We start from the raw sequence: 21231 nt of genomic DNA, 5'->3' as shown, positions 1-21231 counted from the left end.
TCAGGGAGCAGGGAAAAGGAGGAGGAATAAACAAGGGGAAAATGGGGTGTGCAGGGCCGTGAAACTATTCTGCATGACACCGTAATGGTGGGTAAAGGACGTCACACATTTTTCAAAACCCATAAAACTGTAGAAAGCAAAGTGTGAACCACAATGTAAACAATGGACTTTAGCTAATGATGATGTATAAATATTGGCTCATCAATTGCAACGAATGTACCACATTCATGCAAGATGTTAACAGAGGAAGTTGTAGGAGAGGGAACATAAGGGAAGTGTGTGTACCGTCTGTTCGATTTTTCGAAAGACCTAAAACTGCTATATATATAAAAAAAACAATAACAAAGACTTCTAATTTTAAAAAAAGACTCATAGGCAGAATCACCCCCTATTTCTTCGGCATCTCCATTTTCACTGGAGTGGGAGTGAAAGTGGAGAAATGGAAAGGGCTTGGTCCTTGATGCTACCGTGCTGGTCAGTCGAGGAATCCGCTGCATTCACCCTCGTTGGGAGAGACAATAACTCCTGTGCTTTGATGCACCTGTAGCTCACTTGGGGTTCTACATGACTTGCAGTCGAAAGCATTTTTGCTGATACTGCATCTAACCTCTGAATAAAACTATAAAAAGAAAATAAGAAAGGTACACCGTCCATAAACAGAACAGATTTTATTCCACTGTGAGCACAGTAAATCTCTTCTCTAGATAAATGACCTGCTGGAACTTTCCTTAATGATTAAGAACTCTATGAATCCACCATTAAAAAATAAATCTCAAAAGGGAATCAGTAAAAGATACTAGAAGCCTTGGCTGGTGTGGTTCAGTGGATTGAGCACCAGTCTGCAAACCAAAGGGTCACCGGTTTGATTCCCAGTCAGGGCACATGCCTGGGTTGCAGGCCGGGTCCCCGGTTGAGGGGGCACGAGAGGCAACCACAGATTGATGTTTCTCTCCCTCTCTTCCTCTCTCCCTTCCCTTCTCTAAAAATAAATAAATAAAATCTTTTTAAAAAAATACTGGAGCATCAGCTAGTCAAAAAACTGTGATACTTCTGCGGTCACTTCAAATGCTTAGATTTACAAATACAACTTCTTAAATATCTATTAACTCTTCTAAAGAACTCTTCTAAATCTCTGCCAAGATTTAAATCCAGCTTCTAACACTTGCTAGCTCTGTGAACTTACATAAAACTAATCTCTTTTGCGCCTCAGTTTTATATTTTTTTAAAGTGTAAAAAGAATTAAAAATAGAACCCATACATATATAAGGTCATAGTGAGTGAATGAGATAATCCATGAAAATGGCTGAATGCCTTGGCTTGCATTAAGTAAGGACTCAGTGCTAGCCAGTACTCCAGCGGCTAAAATTTCATATATCATGAATTGCGTTTAACTGAGATTATTTTGAGGAACTTATCTACACAGGGCTTGGTAATAGTAAGTACTCCATCAAGGGTAGCTGTTATTGGTGTTGTTATTATCAATGTCGATAATTACATAACTGTTTGCTGTTACCAAGTGACCTATACATGGGATACATGGGAAGGCAGGGTTAGCTAAGACAGAAATCAGAATAAAAAGAATTTGCAGATTGTTCCTTTATTAAATCAAGCAAAATCCAATACTACTTAGCTAGAGAGATTTACATAACTTTATTAACAAAGGTTGTTTCTGGGCACTTGGGGTTTTTCAAAGGCTCAGATATTACATTTCTTTTCATTTCATATAAATTCCCTAGAAACAACTGGAGAGTTTAATTTCCCTCCAATATATATAAAATTCCCCAGAAACAAATTCCTGAAAATTTTTTTTAAAGTTCTAGACAGCCCAGTAACCAGATCACAATACGGCCACTTCCCCTTACAGAAAATAAAAGTATACAAAATTCCATATATATTCAATTCCTATAAATAACTTCAAATCACTTTTAACTGGGAGAAGTAATGGCCGTCAATTAAGTAGAAAGTCCTGCCTGGATCTAACACTTCTTAACACCTGCTATATTACCAACAGGGAGACACTTACTTGAAAAGAGAATTTTTTGGCCTCTGAGGTTTCTTCTTGGCAAAGAAGGCTGCAAACTCTCGTCCAGTGCTGGCATAACTTAGTTGAGCTGACGGTTCAGAGGCCGTGTGAGTATTTTTCATGTCCAAGTACTCAGTCAACAGCATCTGTACAATCACATAAGCAATTGAATACACACATTTATTATTTGTTTTTAGGAAAAGCCATTTTCAACCACAAAAACCTAATTCCTAATTCTAAATCCTCATCCTTGACATCCAGAAGCATATTAATCTAGCTATTCATGTTTCTAGTGGCAGATCTGAGGAAAGAGCCATTACATCCAGAAAGTCATCTATTTCCTGTCTGTTGCTAAGCTAAGGGAAGGGTGTGGGGGGCATTTGAAGACAGGAGTAAAGGGAACATTTTTTTCTTAATAAAAGTGTATTTGAGCCAAACTGACACATATGCTGGGGAGCAGGATCTCAAATGCTCTGAGAGGAACATTTTTATTTAGGGTCTACTCTGTGCCAGGCACTGTGCTGAGTTAATTAACAGTTTCCTTTACTCATAATTTAATCATCAGTTATTCAGTTATAACAGCATCAGCAACAATGCTATAGTATGTACTGAGGGCTTGATATGTTGCAGGCAAGGAGCTAATCCATTTAGAATTATTACCACATTACAAAGCACACAATTCTATCACATAAATTCTCAGATTACAGATAAGGAAATGAGGCTGAGCAGAGGTTCACGAGTGCACAGTGAACCCTGGCGGACTGACTGGACCCTAGGCTCTTACAGAACAGTGGGTAAGCACTTCAGCAAACCTGCCCAGAGCTATCGTGGGCCACAGCAGGCTAAGAGGTCCTGATCTACTAATAATTTCTAGGGCCACTACTCTTATCTTAAGAGCTTCAAAGAAGCAAACAAACAAACAAATGAAGCAGCTTTTTGATCACTACGGCCAGTGGGTGCTGCTTATAAAATCAATTCACTTTAGAGCCTCGGGGGCGGGGCCTGGGCCAGAATCACGTGGAGCAGGTCTAAAACAGACACCACCACAGCTCCTAAGAATATCTAACCTGGGCTAAAGTGTAGCAACATATTTTCATAATCACCACATTTAAAATTTTAAGATACTCAAGTTGTATAGTACCTACAGGCAAGCAATTCTACCCAGGACTTTAGTAAAAACTTTTTGAGATCTGAGCATCCCATGTATTCATTCATTCATTCATTCATTCATTCAATGAAAGTCTGAGAATCATATTAAGCATTATCATCAAAAGACACATAAAAATCACCCCATAAACATAGTGTTTCCTCCAAGTAATTATGTCTCTAATAGAAGCACATGCCCACTACAGAGTACTTAAGATATATCAGACATTTTAAAAACATGATCTTCCTTTCTCGATCGTGAAATCTATGAGGTAAGTTACTACCTGCATTTTACAGAGGAAGACACGGGGCATTAGTGATATTTAGAAACTAGCCTAGAGGCATGTGGGGGAGCAGAGGTTAATAGGAAGTCTCTGCATATTCCCCTCAGTTTTGCTGTGAACCTCAAAGTGCTCTAAGAAATAGTCTTAATAAAGAAATGAAACAAGCCTGAGCTCTTCTAATGACAGCATAACTGGCCTCACCAGCTTCAGAGCCAAGCGCTTCCCCAGAACACTGTTTTTTCACTAAAAGCGTAAAACTGCCCGTAAGAACGGCTGCCAGTGGCAATGGACGAACTTTATTTTATTTTCTGTGAAATAAAGATTTCCTTGGCAAAGTATGAAACATGTTAACAGACTGGTCAATGTTTTGTTGTTGTTCTTTTAATTTATTTACGAGGCCACTGGAATATTACTCAACATGCTGATGAAGTAATAAAATGACAAATACCATCTCTGTGAATACATCACCCAATCTGCCCAACAGTCAGGCAGAATAATGAGTTGGGTCTCTACTTTAGTTAACTCAACTGAGGGACTCAATTTGTAGATCTGACACTGATACTAATACAGTTGGCAGGAATCTGTGTAAACCAGAACAGAATATCAAGTTGATACAACATAGAAATGTCTAGAAATGCGCTGGTTTCACTGGTTTTGACACCATTATAACAGAGGGATAGTTGTACCAAAGTATGAAATACACTAAATCAAGTTAATTCTTTTGAGGTAGTTACTTGTCCTAAAATTCAATGACTGGCCTTGTACAATAAAATACTGACAGGCCAGGGCCTAACTAACCAGCATCCCTAAAACCCTAATATCTTAAGGGCACCGTTATTTTTCTCCACTCAGCAAAGCCCCTTCAATTACCACCTCTCAATATTGTTAGTCTCTTCCTAGCCACTGGCTTCTCCTTTTCTACCTTCTCACCAAAGAGCTTGCTTTGGTCCCCATGCTCTATGGGTGGCCTTCTTTCCCTCCTGTCTTTAGGTTCCAAACTTCAAAAAACAGCCTTCCCATATATCACTTCCTGTACTGTGATGTAGTTTATTCCTGATTTCTCTCTCAAGCTCCAGTCGCTGACTCGGAATCATATATTTCACTGACACAGTCACATATTTACTGGTAAAATCAACCCTAAACTTCTGAAGCCTATATCATCCTCCCATAAAAATCAATAATTCCTTCTGTCTTTTTTGTTTGTTTGTAGTTTCTTATTCTCCCTGCTCTGCAGATTTAAAACTTCAGAACCATCTTTTGCTACACTTCTTTTTCCTCTGTATCCATAAGAGTTCCCAAATCCATTAATCATTCTTTCTCGACTCTATTACTTTGCCCCTTCCTGTCCATTCTGATAGCAACCAACCTAGTTCAACTCATACCGTTTTTCCTGTTAATTTGCTGCCTCTCATCTCTTCCTCATGTAGCCCTTCCCATACACTATCAAACACTATTGCTGCTACCACCATAAGCTGGCTCATCTCATAACGTACAAACATCTGATCTCAGTATACATTTCCAATCATATCTTATTCTCTTGACAATCAACCCAACAATCTAATCAAAATAACCTACTTTACTCTTCCCTGAACATGCCTGGGCCTTCTCACTTCCAGAATGCCTAACCTAGATTAGCCTCTCTCCTAAATAATTCCTAACAAATCCTTCCAAAAATTTTTTCACTGTTTTCTTTTCAATGACTCCTTCCCAGGCTATTCTGGGCCAGCTGCCCCCTTTTCTGAAATCCTAAACTACCCATTTTGCAACATCGTTCTGTAGGTACGGTATTTACCAAAAATTGCCTAACACTGTTATTTAATGAAAAAATGGCTAACCATCCTAACTTAAATGCTATAATCCTTAAAGCATTATATTTCTTCATGCCCACCTTAGAGACATGAAACACACCAGAGAATTTTTAAAGAAGTGACTCACTGATTTTTAAACACTATGTGATATGAAGCTTTGATGTATATATTATTATATACAAACTAGAGAAAGTCCCCCAAATAGGAAGAGCCATGTAAATGAGTCCTCAGTACAAAAATCTATAAAAGAAGTGAAGTAAAAAAGAGATAAGTGTAATTTTAATCATAGGCTTTACAGTGCTTATTTCCTTGATGTATTTTGCTTCCTTTCCCTAATACCATTCACCACCAGCTGGAAAATAGTGCTTTAAAACAGGTAAAGTTTTGGCCTTGCAGACGCCGCCGCCGCCGCCCCGGATATTCCCGCATCCAGCCATGGTCAACCCCACCGTGTTCTTCGACATCGCTGCCGACGGCGAGCCCTTGGGCCGCATCTCCTTCGAGCTGTTTGCAGACAAAGTCCCAAAGACGACAGAAAACTTTCGTGTTCTGAGCACCGGGGAGAAAGGATTTGGTTATAAAGGTTCCTGCTTTCACAGAATTATTCCGGGATTTATGTGCCAGGGTGGGGACTTCACACGCCACAATGGCACAGGCGGCAAGTCCATCTACGGGGAGAAATTCGATGATGAGAATTTCATCCTGAAGCACACAGGTCCTGGCATCTTGTCCATGGCAAATGCTGGACCCAACACAAACGGTTCCCAGTTCTTCATCTGCACGGCCAAGACCGAGTGGCTGGATGGCAAGCATGTGGTCTTCGGCCAGGTGAAAGATGGCATGGGTGTTGTGACAGCCATGGAGCGCTATGGGTCCAGGAATGGCAAGACCAGCAAGAAGATTACCATTACTGACTGTGGACAACTCTAATACATTTGATGTGGGTTTTATTTTAACCACCAGACCATTCCTTCTGTAGCTCAGGAGAGCACCCCTTCACCCCTCTCTGCTTGGAAATGTTCTGTAATCTTCGTGCTCTCGCCGCAGTTCATTGGGTTTCATATTTTCCTTACCCCTTCCAAGTCTAGCTGGATTGCAGAGTTAAGTTTATGATTATGAAATAAAAACTAATCAACAAAAAAAAAAAAAAAAAAAAAAACAGGTAAAGTTTTATCTTGACACCCAAATTGCTAGAAGTGCATTTTTAAATATCTCAAAGAATAAATAAGCTCCTATTTCTAAGATGCTTTAAATTTGACTGAATTAGGCTAAACTTTCTACTACAAACATCAGAGGTCCAGTATTAAAGTATAACTACATAATTTCTTGGTGATTCTACATCATTGTGGATAAGGTTCTGCATCTTCTCAACTGTACATCAATATCCTAAGCACTCAGCTATGAGGGCCTGGGGAAAATCATTCAAGATTGGCATTCTGGGGCAAAGGGCATGACATATAACATTAAATACAACCTGACCACAGATAATCCACAAAAGATAATCCTGTGTTCTTGCTGGCTCTAATTCCTTCATATCTCAGGCACTCGCTTCTTTTCTCTTTTTAAGTACCAGAAATTGCTACTTCTCATTGATCCAGAGTTCAAAAAATAAAAGTCCAAGATTATGGGTTATTTAGGCATTAATCTGTAAAACGAAAAGCAAGAAATATGAAAACATGGTTGGAAAGCCCCTGAAAATCTATATATCCCAGTAAGATCATTACTCCTTTTTTTTTTTTTTTTTTTTTTTTTTGAGTACCTGGTTATGTGGGATGGTTCCGTGGTTAAAGTAAAGAAATATAATGCTTAAAAAACATACAGATTTAGGGTGTTCAGACATCTCCTCTGCTATAATACTTAATTAGTAGTTGCTGAGATGCTAGTCTAAAATCTTATGGTGTATAAAGCAGGGCCATGATCTTGAGATTTATCACTTGATATGACATTGGTCAGATCTGTCTGAATAAATTTGTCTTTTACCTTTTAATCCTCTTTAACACAATGCCCGCGGCTGCTTGTGGTTATACTCACAGAGTTTCCTAAAAATAAATATGGGAATTGCGGGCTTAAGATGAACACATCTCCTTTCTTCAGCTTTTCTGTTTATCCAGGTGGCTACTCACTGAAACACCCAGCTCTTTCTAGGTATTTCATGAGGCTGATCCTTACAGTAACTTCCCAGCTGACAAAATCCTCTCCTTACCTAAGAACTAGTCCCCAACCACAGGGTGGACTCTGACAGCCTTAGTTTTGCCCTGGGGCCCCACCTTCTTGGCTAGACCCTACGCGACTGAGGCAATCAGCCTCCTTCCAATCAGCCAATCAGATTCCCTTTCCCGGGAATGTGTTAGTGGGATACAGTCTCTGCTGGTGAATGTAGGTGAGGAGATGCGGACTCTTCGAGGCAACTATCTTTTACCATGTGGATGGAAAACACAAGAAAGCCAATCTGCACAGACAGAATAAAGAATGAACTAGATGAGTAGACAGACAGAGAAATAGGAGACCCACACAAGAGAGATTTAAAAGTTGTAACCTGTTTTCCATAGCTTTTAAAGCTTCAAATGCAGCTGTGGATAAGGTGTTAGATTTTCTACCCTTTGGTTCCACAATAGATCCTTATAGCCTTTAATACATTTTCCTTAGTTTTTCTTCTGATAGCTTGAATAGGTTTTTGTTTCTTCACTAAGATAACTATAGATAAATGAATATATACTAATATGCATCTAGTGACATGTATACCACATGTCACTACAGAACTGTTTGTCCAGAACACAGGTATCTCACAATAACAAGAGAAGTAGAAATCAATTCTCCTGACCACTAACTTCAAATGTTCAGTGATTCACAGCAAAGCTATACTGGATTTACCCCCTTGATGAATCTGAAAATTAGACTGCTTCTTATGTTAGGTGAAAAAAAATCACCATGGGCTCACAAAATGAACTAAGACTCAATGTCTCTTAAGCAAACTATCTTGAATGGGCCTGCATTAAACTGTAAATTTTAATAATTTGCTTTTAAAATGCAGATGTCCAGCAGCTGTGTTCCAGGCACCGCAAAGTAGCTTCCACTAAACTAACCCTCAGACTGATGATAATTTTAAAAGCTGAAGAAACGTGTACAAAATAAAGATTTGAAGGCCCTAGAGAGAAACCAAATTAAACAGAAACTGGGGGCTACGATCCAAAAAAGGAAGCACACAGGCGAGTTCCTCTGGCTTTCTCGCAGAGAGTATACGCCCATTTCCATGGAGCCAGGGCAGGACCCAGGCAGGACCCAGATGGAAGAGACAAGGCAGGTACAGGGACACCAGCAAGTCCAGAATTTGAGAAGAGAAAACCAGAGAAGGGTGAGGAGCAAAATAAGTGAAACATAACCCTCAAATTACCACCTTGATCCCAGAAAATATTACAATAGAGAAATTGGAACAATGTAACAATATTTTTAGATTACTAATAACTACCAGATTTCCCCCCCAGAGTTGCCATTCAATGAAATATTAATGACAAAGAAAAAAAAAACAAAGTTGTTTTTTGAATATAGCAGTCTCCTGTCCCCATTGTATAAGGACTAAAATCTTCCACAGTAAGGAAACCAAAAGAAAAATAAACAGTCATTTTGAAAACAGAATGCCTGCCTGCTTAATTATACTCATTCTCAATGGCAATTGTAGAATTAAAACCCCTAGTAGTATGGTCTTGTGAACAGCCCTCGCTTTAGCGTAAATAAAGTAAAATAAAACCAAAACTTCCAAGAGTACAAGTGTACTTTCTGGCCCTGCATCAAATACCTAACCAACGAAGCCGAGATCAAGCTGCGCATATTTAGCTTCCCCCCCACGACCTCAGCAGGAGAGCTTTCTAGAAAACCCAGTTTTTCATTAGTTCATTAGTTTCCTGTATTAGGTGATATCATATGGTAACACAAACAAACGAGCAAAATAGAACCAGAGGCATGTAAACAAGGAGCAGACTTACGGTGATGAGGCGGAAGGCCGAGGGATGAAGGGGGGAAAAAGGGGAAGGGCCTAGTCAAAGAATTAATTTAAATGACCCATGGACATGGACAACTGGGTGGGGACTGACTCTGGGAGAAGTGGTGGGTGGGGAGGGGGGGAGCAGTGGGGGGAAAAGTGGGACAGCTGTAATAGAAAAACAATAAATAAATTTAAAAAGAAAAAGAAAACCCAGTTTTTACAGCTTTCAAAGGAAAGTTTTCATTTATTATAAATAAACATATATTTAGTCAATGCATAAAATATGCAAGGTAGTGTGCTGGAAATAAAGCAAGACTCAAAAAAAAAAAAAATCCTTCCTTAATATCAAAACAAGTAAATTTTGCTATATGTAAAGAAAACATTTTAAGTGAATTAAAAGCCAACTCAATCGTTCAGTCAATCCTTCCCTTAATGTGTTGTCTAGGGATGAAGCCACCACGGACGACTACGGTGCAAGGGAGAAGCAGGCATCAGGGCAAAGAAGCTGCTCTGGGCATCTGAAGAAGGGCCAGACTGCTCCTAACTAGGACAATGAAAAAAACGTTTCAAGATCCTGACACTACAGGACATACATATAATCTTAAAAGAACAATGACAGAAGAGACAGAACAAATAAGTAGTAACTAGGGAAATTCAGGGCATCATTAGTGAACAGCAAATAGCTCAGGGAACATAAAAATGAAGACAGAGAGGGAAACCTGGAAAGGTGTCAAATGGAAAAACGTAACAGGACCTTTAACATCACGCTCAGGTAATGAAGTCAAACACAAAATGACAAGGCAATAATAGGTTTTAAATAGGTAAGTAAAATGTTGATAAATATACTTTAAATTATCTGCCAGTGTATAAAATAATAGATTAGAAAGCAAAGGGATTGGGGGGTACAATAAATGGTTAAGGAAATACTTGAAAGGAAGGAGGCAAGATGAGAAAATCTACCAAGATAGATCAAGAAAAGAAAAAACGATTTTAAACTACACTAGTATTAATAAGATTGTACATTATGGGGTACATTTGAGAAGTCAATGCACAGGAAAAAGACACACAAAATTTAACTAGTTGTTCCACAAAGCAAATAGAAGGAGAAATAAAAAATGGCTAAAACATTGCACATCTGAAAGACTTAAAAACAGTGGTTCAAGGAAGAGTAATCAGGAACGTGGGAAGAACGGGTTTGATGGCGCACTGAATTTACTTTGGAATACACTCCCTTGTGAGGCACACAATATTCGTATTCATGTGCACCCTCAAATACATAATTGTGAAAGGGGAAATAATGTTAATGAGATTACCATGATTTATACATTAATTAACTTTCATTAGGACTGTTAAGTGTATGTCTATCTGGTCTTTGAAGGCTACTGTGAAGGACATAGATCTTTGAATGCTTCTAATTTGATTTTAGCCCATAATCTTTTTAAAACAGCTTTGCTGTGGTATAATTTAAATATCATAAAATGAACCCACTGTAGTGGACACTTCCCCAAGTGTAAGTAAATACATGCAGTGTGTAACCATCAACACAATCATCCTGGAACACTTCTAACCCGACAGCGTCCCCTGATGACGTTAGCTGCAGGTGTTTCAGACGTTTATTAGACTGGGAAAGTTCCCTTCTCGCGCTAGTTTGCTGAAGGCTTTTGTCTTTGTTTTTGAATCATTAATTGGTGTTAAGTACTTTCCTGTGTATTGAGATGATTATGTGGGTTTGGTCCTTTATTCTATTAATACGGTGTAGTATATTAATTGATTTTTGACAAATCCCACCTAACAGTAATACAGAATACAGTTTATATGTTGATGGATTCCATTTGATAACATTTTGTTCAAGGTCTATCCACCTGTGTTCACGAGGGATATTACTCTATTGTTTCCTGTGTTAGCTTTCACTTTTTTATCAGGGTGACACCAGCCTCAGAGGATATGTGGGAAATGTTTCCTCACTTCTATTTTCTTAAAGAGTCTGCAAAGCATTGGTAATAGGTAGGGAGCAGCCTACAATGACATCAAAGGCTGAGACACTTGAACAACATGTCCCGAACAGGGAGGCATTCACCCTTGGCCGAAAACAGCCTCGAGCAGTCACATGCCTTAAGATAGGGAACAAGAACAATGTATCGGGAGGCCTAAGGCCTAAGCAGTTTGTGTAATAGGTAAGAACCCTCATCATGTTTGCAGTTTGGGAGTGTCCTACGTTCACGTGCAATATATGCAATAAAGCTTCTCCAGAGAAAGAGCTTGGGAGCATTCTCCTCTAAGAGGTGCTCCCCCTTCTCTCCCCAGGGAGACGGTCCCTGGGTCATTCTTTCCGCGCCAAGGGTCCTGTGGGCCCAGGAACCCCGCAGTATTATTTCTTCTTTAAATGTTTGACAGAATATTTGTTTGGCTTCCATATATGTAGGAAAAGTTTTAATTACTTATTTCATATAGGACAACTCCGATTTTCTCTTTTTTTCTTCACTTAGGTTTCGTACTTTGTGCCTTCCTAGGAATTTGTCCACTTCATCTAAGTTATCTAATTGGTTGACATACAGTTGTTCATAATAATTGTTTAAAATCTTATTAATTCCTGTAGTAGCTATAGTAATATCTTCCTCTTTCATTCCTGATTTTAAACTGTCCAGTCCAGCCAGAATTATCAATTTTTGATCTTTTCACAAAACCAAGTTTTGGTCTCATTAGTTTTTGTATTGTTCTCTGATTTTTATTTCTTTGATTTTCACTTTGATCTTTGGCATTCCTTACCTTCTGCTTGCTTTGGGTTTGGGTTTTTTTTCCATCATTTTTCTAGCTCCGAGTGGAAACTTAGCTTATTGATTTTAGGTCTTTCTTCGTACGTTCAATATGTATATAGAAGTTTGTTGTTTTATTTTGAAATATTTGAGAAATTCCAAATTTTCTTCCTGTTCTTTATATAATCGTTGTGGCTGGAGAGCATACTTTGTGTTATTTTAATTCTTTTAAATGTGTTGAGACTTACTGCATGATCTAGCAAATGGTGTATCACAGAGAATATAACCTGTGAACACACAACAGTCTGTATTCTGATGGTGTTAGGTAGAGTGTACCATAGATGTCTCTTTCAGTTAAGGTCCCTGATAGTGTTATTCAAGTCTTGTAGTATTTGATGGTTTATTTCTAACTGACTCATAGGGAGGAAAAAGAATTGAGGGCAAATAAGAGAGGCTATGTTAGGGGCAGACACAAAAGCAGTCTTGATGCCCAAGGGCACATTCCTAATTGCAGTTTATTATGTCATCTGCCCACTTCACTCAAGCATATTTTAAAGGTCATTCTACCTACTTACATCCCTTTCTCTCTTTTTCTCATCAAAGTTGACTACCAAGCACCATGGTTTTCTTACACAAGACCTTCAGCTACTGGTGTTACAGTTTTACTACTAAGACTCTTAAGTTTCATCACAATGTGTTAGTGACTCCTTTAATCATAGCCCAGTTTTTCTCAGGCTCCTCCATTCCCATGACCTTTCCCCTACTACTCTTTGACATTCTTTGTCCTTTGGAAATACTCCATCTTGAAAGTCTCTCACTCTGACTTCTCTCTGACCACAACGTTTTCTCTCTTCCCAACAAATATATACCTCTTTCTTTCATCTGTGCTAAAATTCTAGAAGTATTGATCTACACATAGGAATCACTTGGAGAACTACTTTGAAATAAACATACATGTGCCCCGCTTGAGAACTCCAAGATGAGAAGGCAATACTGCAATGTAAGGAATCTGTGCGAGAAATCAGTAGTCACTTATAAGGCGTGTGACTTAATCTCACTAAGCCTTATTTTTCCTCATCTATGAAACAGGAATAACAGAACCTACTTCATACAATATGAGAATTAAATTAAATACCATACAAGATGCTTAGCATATAACAGGGTATGATTAACTATGAGAATGAGGCTCTGTCGGTGTTCTTCTAATGCGCCTCAGGAACCATGCTACTGTCACATTACCTCTCTGTGCCTTAGAACCTTGCTTCCCACATCTTTAAAACAGGAATAATAATATTACCTACCCTATTTGTCAGGAGTAATAAGTGAATGCCGTAAGTGACCGGGAATACTGCTTAGAACATAGCAAGCACTTTATAAGTGTTATTACATAAATAAATAAAATTATTTCTATAACCTAATCATCTTCTATCATTCTTCTCCTTCTTCTTTCCTCTCCTCCTCCTCTCTACGTTAAAGGCTCCAACACTAAAGCCAGGTTTCTGCTAATATTCATTCTGTATAAACTTTTAGAATGCTTTCTTTCCCTTCAGTGGATTTGAATGCCGTATTTTCCTTCCTGTTTGAATACCTAATATCCTTACCATTCCTCCTCTAAGTATTTTCATCCCTACACTCACTCCTCTAAATCCGAGCCCCATTACCTTTTCTGTAACATATTCCAACAGTCTGTCAGCTGGCTGTTCTGCACTCACACTTCTCATGACAATCTGTCCCACAACCTGTTACCAGACTAAGCTCACTCAAGCAGAGTCCAATGTCATCATTCTTCTGCTCAAGTCCTTCAGTGGCTTCCTCCTTGCCCACAAAATAAACCTCGATCTCCTCACTGTTAGCACCTTCCACAGCTCCAAATGACTTCTATTTGCTGTTTTCAATTAACTATCATCTGATTAAACTACCTTATTCCTGTTCTTTAAATAAGTCCCAAGATTTTTTGTCATGTCTGAGTTTATCTCCTCCCCCACCCCCACTTTGTAATCACCTCTTCCATCTATCACGAACTGGGGAATGAAATCAAGAAAGTGAATTTAAGCATAACTTGACTGATTTGAAAAAACTACATGTGCGCCATTCAGAGGTTACAAATCGGAGTCCCAAAGGAGATGCCAGCCCCACGCATGAGCAAGCAGAGGCAGGCGCTACGGCCAAGTTTTCTCTTCTCATGGAGGTATTATCTCTACCTTTTTCTGTTGTAATTCCTTTGCAGTGGTTTTTTTTAATGTCACTTAGCCTTTGTCTTATGATGACAACTAGAAGCCTGCACCTCCACAATGAACATTAATGTTTAATAAAAGTTGCTGGGTAGGATAGACCTTTCTTATCTTCCTTACATCTGCAGTTCAATATCCCACCAGTAGGCTGACACACAAATTGAGACTAGCAGACAACCAATGGCTGTATCACCAAAGAATGCTTGATTTTTTTCTGGTTTTCACATCTTTACCATGCTCATTTTAGATCAACACCAGACATTAATAAGTCATATCTCATCTACATCAACAAAGGAGGAAAGGAGCATATATGTGAAGATTGTAAAAAATATGTGAAGACTGTAAAAAATACCTCTGATTAATCTAGTTTCTATTTCACCATTATATGTATAAATACATACATACATTTCTTCATATAAATGTGTGCATGTATGTGTGTGTGTCTATATGTCAAGAATAAACACAAATAAGCACACTGTGTGGTCAAGTCATAGCCCCTAACTGTTAACAAAGATACCTTATTCTCATATAAACCCACAGAGTAGTTTGTACCACTCAAGGATTTTACCTTGTAGTTATCTGTCTTGTCTGGTACTTCTCGGTTCAAGCTATCCTTTGTCTTGTACTTCTGTTAACATCTAGCACAGCGTCTTGAACAAAGTAGGTGCTCCCTAGAAGGTTACCTAAATTGAAAGTAAGATGCTCTACAGGGCGGCTGTTTATTGGTGTTTTACATTCACACATGAGATTCTTGGAGTGGAGCTACAAGCCCCATGGTGAAACTTGAAGCTTTTTGAGCTACATTCATTTACTGACAATGCAGGAACACCATTTATTAAATTTCTGCTTCAATGAGATAAGTGCTACCCTAATGACTTGAAAGAGTTAATGCATCTTGGAAAAGACCCAAATTACTCTCTAAAGACAGTTTATTCAATTAAGTGGCTACAACCTAGAATTTTCAATTAGGAGTTCAGTTACTAAAGACTTCTTCATACTGGTTTTCTGCAATCTGTGAACACTAACACGTCTACATAAACAATGTTTGCTTATAATTCATTCAAAATGGAAGCAGCAGAAATAACGAGTGCAGGTTCAGATCCACTTAACACTTACTTTGTACCTACTGGGCACCAGGTTCTGGGTCACAGGCATTCCCATGAGGATTGGAGAAGAACGCTGTAGAGACTGGGAAACAACAGGGTTTGGAGCACTGAGGACATAAGGCACAAGGATCAAGGGACAAATAAAGTGGCTCCTTTCTTTAAGGAGTCCACAAAGATGCTCTTAACTGAATTCATCTCAGGCTCTTCAGAATCTGGTTTCAGTCTGTGTAATCTCCTCTTATACTCTTCTGTGTGAATCGTGAAGATGAAAGATTCAGTTGGGTACTCACTGTTAGGAATACATGCACCTCATCCCTCTCTACAGTGACCTTCCCACACGCCTAAATCCTAGCCCCCCTTAAAGAACCAGTTCAGCTCCAACCCCATGCACAAAACCTTCTCTGATCAATCTAAGGTCTTCCTTTAAAGGCCTACAGACCCACAGATGATTAGCTAGATTTGTCATTAATCCTACACTGCTATACATTTAACTCTTCCTGTAGTTTTCTCTTGAACGCCCAACATGACAAACAGGCATTCTGTCCAACACGTCCCTGTATCACCACAAATTCATCTCACACTGAAGCACCTTAAGTAAAATACTTTATAACTGAAGCAGCACCTTAAAATAACTAATTTCTAGACTTTGTCATCTTTACATCTACAAGATTTTGTCTATAACATAAGCAAAATTATTTCATTCCAAGGAGAAAATACACACACACACACAAAGTCTGTCCGGAAAAAGTCCCACCATTGTTAATATAATGAGAACGGTTTCTGTGGCATCAGTGTAACCTGGCAGCCAAGGAGAGTGGACTGGAATGCACATGTGTGAACAATGACGACTTCACTGCACTAGTCAGTGGGGGCAGTAGATGCCATTGAGTGAGCATGTGTACTGTGTGGCCATCACATTCAAAATGACTGAGAGTAGAGCAGCCAATCTGCATCAAATTTGCATTAAGCTTGAACGTTCCTCTGCAGAAACTATTTGGATGAGTCAGAAGACCGCAGCTATGGGCAACTGGTGACTGGCAGCTTCAGCACAACAATGCGCCCACTCATGCACCACGTCTCATGCAGTTTTTGGCAAAACAACAAATCACCCAGGTGACTCAGCCCCCTACAGCCCAGATTTGGCAGCCTATGACTTCTAGCCCTTCCCAACACTAAAATCACCTTGAAAAGGGAAGAGATTTTAGACCATCAGTGAAATTCAGGAAAATACGACAGGTCAGCTAATGGGAACTGGAAGAACTGTGTGAAGTCTAAAGGTACCTACTTGGAAGGGGACAGAGGTGTCCTTGTCCTATGTACAATGTTTCTTGTATCATGTATCATCTTCAATAAATGCCTCTTTTTCATATTACATGGCTGGATACCTTCTGGACAAGCCTTGTATATATCTCCCTTGAGTAAGAGACTAAACTGAAGAAAATACCTACCTGCTGACAGCTTGGTTAAGCCAGAAGTACTAATCCTATTTTATCTGTTTTGTTATCCAAAAAAAATCCAAGTCTATATTAGGTCTGTGATCATACATCATTTCTACTGAAAAAGGCATGTGTTAGCCTTGGCTAGTGTGGCTCAGTGGATTGAGTGCCAGCCTGTGAACCATAATGTCACTGGTTTGATTCCCAGTCAGGGTACATGACTGGGTTGTGAGCTAGGTCCTCAGTTGGGGGAGTGCAAGAGGCATCTCTCACACAACGAAGTTTCTCTCCCTCTCTTCCTCCCTCCCTTCCCCTCTCTCTAAGAATATATAAATAAACATATTTTTAAAAATTTTTTAAATTATATATCTTAATTCAAAGCATGAGATTAAACTATTTCATTTATCAACTACACTTAAGGTTAGCCAATAATTTAAAAAGTTAAACAAATTAACTGTACTGCTGGTTTAAGTACATTTATAGTAAACACAGAAACTCCAGGGTCCAAAACTGGAACTCTTATTTCATTGATATTTCTGGCATCAGATTTAATTCCTTTTTTTAAATCCTCACCCAAGGACATTTTTCATTGCTTTTTAGAGAGAGAAGAAAGGAGAGAGAGAAACATCAATGCAAGAGAGAAGCATTGATTGGCTGCCTCTCATACACACTGAGACCGGGACCAAACCCGCAACCTTTAACTTATGGGACAACGATCCAACCAACCGAGCCACACCAGCCAGGGCCAGATTTAATTCTTTTCAATCAGGTTTCCTATTTAACTTACTATCCCCCCAAATACATCATCGTTCCATTTTGATCTTTTTTTTAAAAGCAATAAATGATCATAAAAATTTCAAATAGTACAGAAACTCATAAAGATTCAAGTATTCTTTTTAAAATTTTTATTTATTGATTTTAGAGAGAGGAAGGAGGGGGGAGAGAGAAGGAGAAAGGGAAGCAGAGAGAAAGAGAGAGAGACATCAATGCATTGTTCCACTTATTTATGCATTCATTGGCTGATTGTTGTATGTGCCCTGACAAGGGATTGGATCCGCAACCTTGGCATATCGAGATCATGCTCAACCTACTGAGTTACCCGGCCTGTTGTAATATATTTTACTGAGTTGTCTTTATAGATACTTTGTTCCATTATTTTCCCTTGTCATTCCTTCAAATGCTAATAAGCAGAGTGCTACACAAAGTACCTAAGAAATGCATTGTATGTGCATCTATCAGAGAGCCCAATTCTACCAGCAAGAAGGGAAAAAACCTGCCAAATTGGCAGCATATGGTCCAAGAGGATTCTTTTGGCCTTCAATTATTTACATCCCCCTCCCCATGTTACCATACATCACACCACAATTTAATTGTTAACAACCTACACCAACCTGTTTCAACACATTTAACTACTCCCTTCTGTCCCCAAGACCCAAGAACAATGTTTGAACCACTGAAATGCCTATGAGTTTAGAAAGAAGATGCATACTTGAATTATTTCTCTCACCGAAATCTACATCTTTTAATTTTAACTCTCAAAAAGACTACCACATCCAGCAGAGAATGCAATACAACGCAATGTGGCAGGATGATTAACCTGACTCCTTAATACATGAGAGGGAATGTTTATAAACATGACTTCAGAATATGAGAGGGAGGGGGAAACTGAGCCAAACTCTGTTTATGCAAATTGCCACAGCTCCACCTAACAATTATCCTTGGTACTAGTCTAGCCCTCTGTAACAAGCTCACACCAGAAAGCCAGTCACAGAAAAGAAAAAGACAGCGTGCTATTCAAATACCAACCATGTTAACTCAGAAGCAGTACAGCACAATTCAGGTACCTCTTGTTCTCTGCTAATTGCTGAAGGCATCCTGCTATGGAGAAAACAGCAATAGTAGCCAGGCCCTAGTCTTCTTTAAATGCCAGCTCTTCAAAGCAAACTCCAAAAAGGTCTTAATTGCATTTACCAGGATCTCATGAACTTTAAAAGTTGTTAATCAGATTTCCATGTAAATGGAATGACGATTAAAGGTTAAGTACAGGTTTCTAAAACTTCAGAAGTTGAGAATATATTGCCCTTCACAGGGGGAGTAAAAGAAAAAAAAAAAACAAAACCTCTATCAGCCTTGACAGGAACTAAATATCTTAATTAAAAATGCAGAAGTACCATGCTCATTTTTACATGAAGTTCTATTTTCAAATGTCAAAGTTAATCATGCACTTGACTAAAAATGCACACTGTTCACTGCCAGGGAAGAAATGCCTTACTATTCTTCTCGGAGACAACATCTGCGGGTCTCCGAAAGCGTCCAGCACCCCTCTCACCCAATCCCGGCCTATGCTGCAGGGACACCTGGGAATCACGGTGGAACGTGGTCTACAGACACACCGTAATCGCTCTCCATCTGAGGGGTAATCTAAAGCTACGCGTCTTCAATCAAGTCTGCTTCATATTTATCTGGCTCGGGAGAAACACGAGGAGCTTCCTCCAGAAATGTGCTGCACCTGTGTCCCTGGAGTGACATGTTGACAAATCAACATGACATCTCCTCGCACTGCCATAAGAATTTTATAATTCTTTGAAAGAATATATTTAATCAACTGCAGTGTCATCACAGTGGAAAAGCAAAACCATGTCTTTGGAGTGCACTTGACAAAATTTGCAAGTGCTTCTATTCTGCAACAGAATAAATGACAGATCCCAAACCCCCGACTCAGGTCCTCATTCCGCCTTTAATACTCAATCTCAGATTCTCCAGCTTAAGAGGAGCTTGGTATAACAACCGCTGAGCACAATAATGACTAAGATGAATAGCTATGTAGAGCTCTACACAAAATAACTGCAGAACTCAAAATCAAAAAATATTTGGAGTATAATATCTAGCCAGTAAAAATAAATATTCTTTAAACTCAATGTGTATAAGCTCATGGTAGAAAAAAATAATTTCTTCTGCAATTCTACTGTTTTTCTGCTTTTGTCTCTGATTATACTTCAAATTCTCCTTTCTTTAAAAGGTTTTATTTATTTATGTTTAGAGAGAAGGGAGTGGAAGGAGAAAGAGAGGGAGAGAAACATGAATGTGTGGTTGCCTCTCGTGTGCCCCCCACTGGGGACCTGGCCCACCACCCAGGCATGTGCCCTGACTAGGAATTGAAACGACAACCCTTTGGTTCGCAGGGTGGTGCTCAATCCACTGAGCCACACCAGCAGGGCCAATTCTCCTTTCTTGTATTCCCTGTAGAAGTCTGAGGAAAGTGCGGGGTTTGCTGTACACAAGTAACTGTAAAAGCAAAGCGTGGGTTCCTGGTGCTACTACCAGAGCCACTGCCACCACTGCTGCTAGAATCACTGCCAGCAACTGTACCACTGGGATTCAGTTTGGCTACAGAACAAACCAAAGCCTGTGAGTTTTAAAGAAATCTGTAAGCGGAAAAGTATTACAATATAACGGGCAGCCACCGTCAGGTGGAAGAGGAAGCAGGGAAGGGAAGAATTTTTCAATGGTTCTTTTTGGAAAATACCTCTGTTAAATGTCTGGGGTCCTTTCAGCAGCGTGTGTGGTTGCCTGGCCAGGGCTGGCACTACAATGGGATATACCAACTGGAAATGAGAAGGGGCTCCCTCTTCCTGAGGATCAAGCTCGAGAGTTTCACGTTTGGTTCAACCCCCCGGGCGCCGATAGGCTGTTAGCGATGGGACTGAGAAGAGGCTCTCACGCAGCAGGGTGTATTCGAAGATGGGCGGGCTGCGTACTGCACTTGCTTCCTACCACTGGCCCTGTGGGACCACCAGCACACAGTAAGGCAGTTGATCAGGGGTTGCGAGATTAGTCTGTGAAACAGAGTTTCTCAGTAGAAAAGTATCTCATTTTCCCTTGTATTTCCCCAATGAAGCTTCCACTAAGTCTTCCTGTGAGTGTGTGCAATCAGCTTCATCTGAGTAAAGGGTTTTAAGGCAGATGGAATCCCTAAGGCTGGCCTCATTGCCACTCTGTTCTCCGCAAGTAGGTTTATCCAACAAGATAATCAGGACGGGGTGTCAGTAAAGACAGAACACAAAATCCCCAGGAACTGGTCTTTAAAAACAACCTCTTATCCACCGTCACCACACACACCCACCACAGGCCACACCAGTGCGTTAGAAGATCAAACAAGAGTGTCCGGAAATCTTCAGTGTGTCTCAGAATCATCCCAAAGTCTCTGCCTTGACTCAGAGTCCTACTAATTGGAAAAACCGTCTCATTTCCCTCGGTTGCATCAAATCCAACCACCTTTCAAGGGCCAGCACAAACACCAGCCATTGAACAAGCACTGCAGTGGCAGGCACCGGGCCGGGCACTGCACGGGCACAGGACACAGGACAGTGTATGTCCTGAGGAGCCCGCAGCACTGCGCAGTGGCCGTCCGTGCCTTTGAACCAGAGCCCTCAGTTTCTCCGCTGGCTTATACAAACAATGCTGA

The 21231-nt window shown here is 39.7% G+C and overlaps 1 protein-coding gene and 1 pseudogene across 1 annotated transcript in view; one reads left to right on the top strand and one right to left on the bottom strand.

The window, feature by feature from the left end:
* The window catches only part of EXOC4 (exocyst complex component 4), a 689199-nt gene that overhangs the window by 494648 nt on the left and 173320 nt on the right, over positions 1–21231 (bottom strand). Inside the window, exon 8 of the mRNA XM_090287528.1 lies at positions 2024–2169. Within this exon, the coding sequence (XP_090143654.1) occupies positions 2024–2169 (146 nt within the window). The remainder of the gene's footprint in view (positions 1–2023; positions 2170–21231) is intronic.
* On the top strand, positions 5665–6337 carry LOC150002156 (peptidyl-prolyl cis-trans isomerase A pseudogene; annotated as a pseudogene).

This window comes from Furipterus horrens, unplaced genomic scaffold (assembly GCF_987537825.1).
Source record: "Furipterus horrens unplaced genomic scaffold, mFurHor1.1.pri manual_scaffold_9, whole genome shotgun sequence".
NCBI classification, from domain to species: Eukaryota; Metazoa; Chordata; class Mammalia; order Chiroptera; family Furipteridae; genus Furipterus; species Furipterus horrens.
Note: the sequence above shows the minus strand (reverse complement) of the source record. Positions and strands in the feature narration are given on the sequence as shown.